General features: G+C 45.8%; 1 protein-coding gene across 1 annotated transcript in view; it reads right to left on the bottom strand.

Moving 5' to 3' along the window:
* ETNK1 (ethanolamine kinase 1) overlaps positions 1 to 2037 on the bottom strand; it is a 67019-nt gene extending 64982 nt beyond the window's left edge. Inside the window, 1 exon segment of the mRNA XM_007449380.1 lies at positions 1615 to 2037. Within this exon segment, the coding sequence (XP_007449442.1) occupies positions 1615 to 2037 (423 nt within the window).
* Between the last annotated feature and the right edge of the window lie 1973 nt (positions 2038 to 4010).

Raw genomic sequence — 4010 nt, 5'->3', positions numbered from 1 at the left:
CCTGCTGTTCTACGGACAAACACATCAACTGAAATTCCAGTCTTCAAAGCTTCAAACTCTTAAGTCTCTGCTTAAAAAGTAATATGGTTTGCCAGTACCAGAGTTTACCACGAAGTAGCAATGTTTTTAATTAATATCTGTTTAATTTATACGTTACTGCCAGAATATAACTCATTTTAATAAATATAAAAATCTTCTATAATAAACTACAAATAAGTTAATGAATAATAAACTAAAGAAGTCTAGAGTTTCAAATTATAAGTTTCAATTAAACTAATTTTCCTTAATTAAAGAAAATATACTATTTTTTTTAAAATTACACATGAAAATCATTTTGGATTCACTATGTCCTACATACTTGGCTAACAAACACTCCCTTAAATTTTCAAAATTTTTGTCTTAACTTTTTTCCAAAACATATGGGTCCTTTTAATCTGCTCCAAACTCTTCTAGGCAGTAAGAACTGAAGCCAACATTCATGAAAGCTGAAGTGTCGAGAACTGTTCTGGGCCCTAGGGCACTCACTGTTCATGTTTTATTCATTTTTGTATAGGTGACTACTTTACCAAAGAATCTGAGATACTGTTAAGTCAATTAACATTGCTGAAACAAATCAGTCAACAAAATAAGGCAGATGATGTGGCTACTTCAAATGAATACTCTTACATTACTGCTCAGATTTGAAACAAACCTAAAATATGCCAGCCTTTAAAATTACTTTGTGTTTGCAAGGGAAAAGGAGGTTCATTTTCGTATATAGTACCTGAAACTCCAAAAGTTAAATACAAATTAGTATTCAAAATAAATTTCATGTATGCTTAATCATAACTTATAAGAAATAAGCTATTAAAAAATGCATAGGTTCTTAAGGACTTTTTCTCCCAATTTTTGTCTATCTATGAATACTGTGGCTCAGGAAAAAGAAATATTCACAAGCCGCTGATCCTTCTAACATCAGATATTGTTAGTTTCACTAACATGACTAAAACATTTTCAGAAGTACCGATATAAATAAAATAACGTGTGCAGGGCTACCGAAGAACCCATGAGGACCACGGTCATTACTTTGGAATCGAGTACTGTCGCCAATCCCAGGACTTGAGAAGGTAAGACGCAGGGTGAGCATCAATGGGAGTACATCGACGGGGTAGGGGAGGGAAGGGAAATGAAAAGATCAGAGACGATTAATTACCACATTATTTGTGAAAGGGGAGGAGATGGTGGCTTGGGCCGATGGGCGAGGACCCCTCGCAAGGGAGTGGAAAAGGTTCTTTTCGCAATTAGAAGGGACAGGGGAGTGGGAGGAGGGGCAACGATCAACAGGAACCTTCCCGAGGTGGAAGGGGTGCGTCACGAACGTAGCCGCCTCTGGAAAGAGAAAATCCGCCCTCAGGACGACCTCAGTAAGCAATGGTGAAGGAAGGGGGAGTGACCTTCCTAGGTGTGACGGAGGAAATACAGGATCACTTCCCAAAGAACGGAGGGAGACGACGTTCCCATAGGTCCTGCCGGCTCACCGGGGACTAGAAGGGATGGTGAGACCGCCCCCGCCCCCTGGCCCCCAGGGGCCGCGTCAAGGTCGGCTGAGACCCGGGGCTGAGGTGTGGGCGTTACCTGCAGGGTCACCTCCTGAGGGTCCCAGTGCGGCCGCAGGTGTCGCAGGAGGCTCAGGGCCCCCTCCCGGCAGCGCTGCTCCTCTTGATCCTGCACCGTGACGTCCAGCTTGGGGACCTCCGGGGAGCCGGGCGGGACGTGGATGTAATTGGCCATGGCCCAGGCTACGGCAGAGACTACCACAACGACGACGGCGACGGCGACCACGAGAACGGCGGGCGCCGACAGGCTGCTGGATCCTTCCGTCCCGGGGCGCCCTCGCGGGAGGGCTGGGGGCGTTCAGAATGACGGCAGAGCGGTAGGAGAACAGCTAGTGGCGGCACTCTCGCCGACCCAGGTCTGGATAGCGGCTGAACTGACCAGGAACTGCTCACGGGGAATATCCGTCTCGTCTGCGCTCGGCCGCCGGCGGGCGCGGAGCATGCCGGGACTGGCCTGACGCTGGCGTCACGCGCGGGGCGGGGCCTCGGCTGCGTTAGGATCTAGGCGGAGTTTCTAGCCGCGGGCACAATGGGCCTAGTGCCTGGAGTTAGGCTCCTCGGCCGTTATCGGACAGTGCGGTGCGTGCTGCTAGTCTTTAAAACGTGGGGCTCCCGCTTGGAATGAGTCTGAGCCCTATCAAGCCCCGAACGAAAGGCGCTGAAGCTTTAGCTCACCTGATCGGGAGGGTCTTGGGGTCTGGGTTTGAGGTAGGGCTGAGTTTTTCTGGGAAGCGAGGGAAGTGCCCTGAAATAACTCCAGGATCAGCCTCTGAATTTGGCCTGAGTCTGGGCAAGCTGGGTTAACTGGGTCTCCTTGATCTCGGAGCCGCTGTGTACTGAGGACTAACCACGTGGTTGGCTTGGCAACTAAATTCCCATCAGCAGTATACGGAGATCGTGGTACTTGGGACCGTTAAGATATTTGGGTAAGAAAGCGACTGCACTTCAAGATGTGTTTTTAAGGTCAGATGTTTGATCACACCGAGAGTTATTCAGAGTCAGCAAACACAGGTTATAGTGTAGGATGAAGATGGAAGGAAAGGAGTTTTGGGGCTCAGCCGCTAGATACCTGTTTCAGGGTATCCCTGAGTGGGCCTTGAAAGGGCTACCTTCAAACTTTTAGTCTCATTGTCTTATAGCACCTAATTCCCCTGCTAGGGGAATATTGGAAACTGGGTAATCCACAAGTAATTTATTGGGACCTCCTAATTTTCCCAATGATTTCAGGAAAATGGGTTGAGATTTGACCTCTTAATCTGTCTTGCCTGCAGCATTTGGTAAATGGTGAATACGTTTGTTAGTGGTAAATTAAGTCGCTAACTGGACTCAGCTTAATTAACAGTCAAAATGTTTATCTCATTAGCATCAATTTACATTCTGATTGTTCAGAAAGAACCTACTTACCTTTGTAAATCACAAAATAAATAGCTCACTATCAGTAGAGTTAAACTTCATAAACTAAAAAGGAGAAGAGAGTTTTATAGACAGCAAGACAGTTGATTCAACATTTTCCAGACTTAGTCTTTCTTTTTTAAATCGTATACTAGGAGAAACTCTAAATTATGCATTCCTTTCAATTTGGGGAGAAATAATCAATATACTAATTTCACATTTCAGGTAGTATCTGTTGTTGTTGGGTTTTTTTGGTTTTGTTTTTTTTGGGTGGCACCACTCAGGGTATTGGATCCTAGCTCCCCATCCAACCAGGCCCCCGGCAGTGAAATCGTGAAGTCCTAACCACTGGATCGCCAGGGAATTCCCTCTATTGTATCTTTGTATAATTTGTATTTTTTATTATTAAACAGTTGGCATTTTAAGAATTTTGAAGCTATGGTTTGAATTGTGAAATGATTTAATAGCAAATTACAAAAAATTATTTGGGGGATTATACAAGTTTGTAATTTTAATGAAGCATCCATTAATAACTAGAAAGGCATAAAAAAGAAAAGAAAAGGGCTTCCCTGGTGGCGCAGTGATTGGGAGTCCGCCTGCCGATGCAGGGGACGCGGGTTCGTGCCCTGGTCCGGGAAGATCCCACATGCCGCGGAGCGGCTGGGCCCGTGAGCCATGGCCGCTGAGCCTGCGCGTCCGGAGCCTGTGCTCCGCAGCGGGAGAGGCCGCAACGGTGAGAGGCCTGCGTACTGCAAAAAAAAAAAAAAAAAGAAGAAAAGAAAAGAAAACCTATTAGGTACCTAAGAATAAAACTAACAAAAGATGTGTAAGACCCTTATGGATGAAATTATATTAATGGAGAAATGAACCATATCCATGAATAAGAAAAGATACTTATTAAAAAGATCTGTTGGGCTTCTCTGGTGGCGCAGTGGTTGAGAGTCCGCCTGCCAATGCAGGCGATACGGGTTCGTGCCCCGGTCCGAGAAGATCCCACATGCCGCGGAGCGGCATGGCCGCTGA

The sequence above is a fragment of the Lipotes vexillifer genome, unplaced genomic scaffold, assembly GCF_000442215.2.
Source record: "Lipotes vexillifer unplaced genomic scaffold, Lipotes_vexillifer_v1.1 scaffold135, whole genome shotgun sequence".
NCBI lineage: Eukaryota > Metazoa > Chordata > Mammalia > Artiodactyla > Lipotidae > Lipotes > Lipotes vexillifer.
The sequence above is the reverse complement of the archived record's forward strand: the minus strand, read 5'-3'. Positions and strand labels throughout refer to the sequence as shown.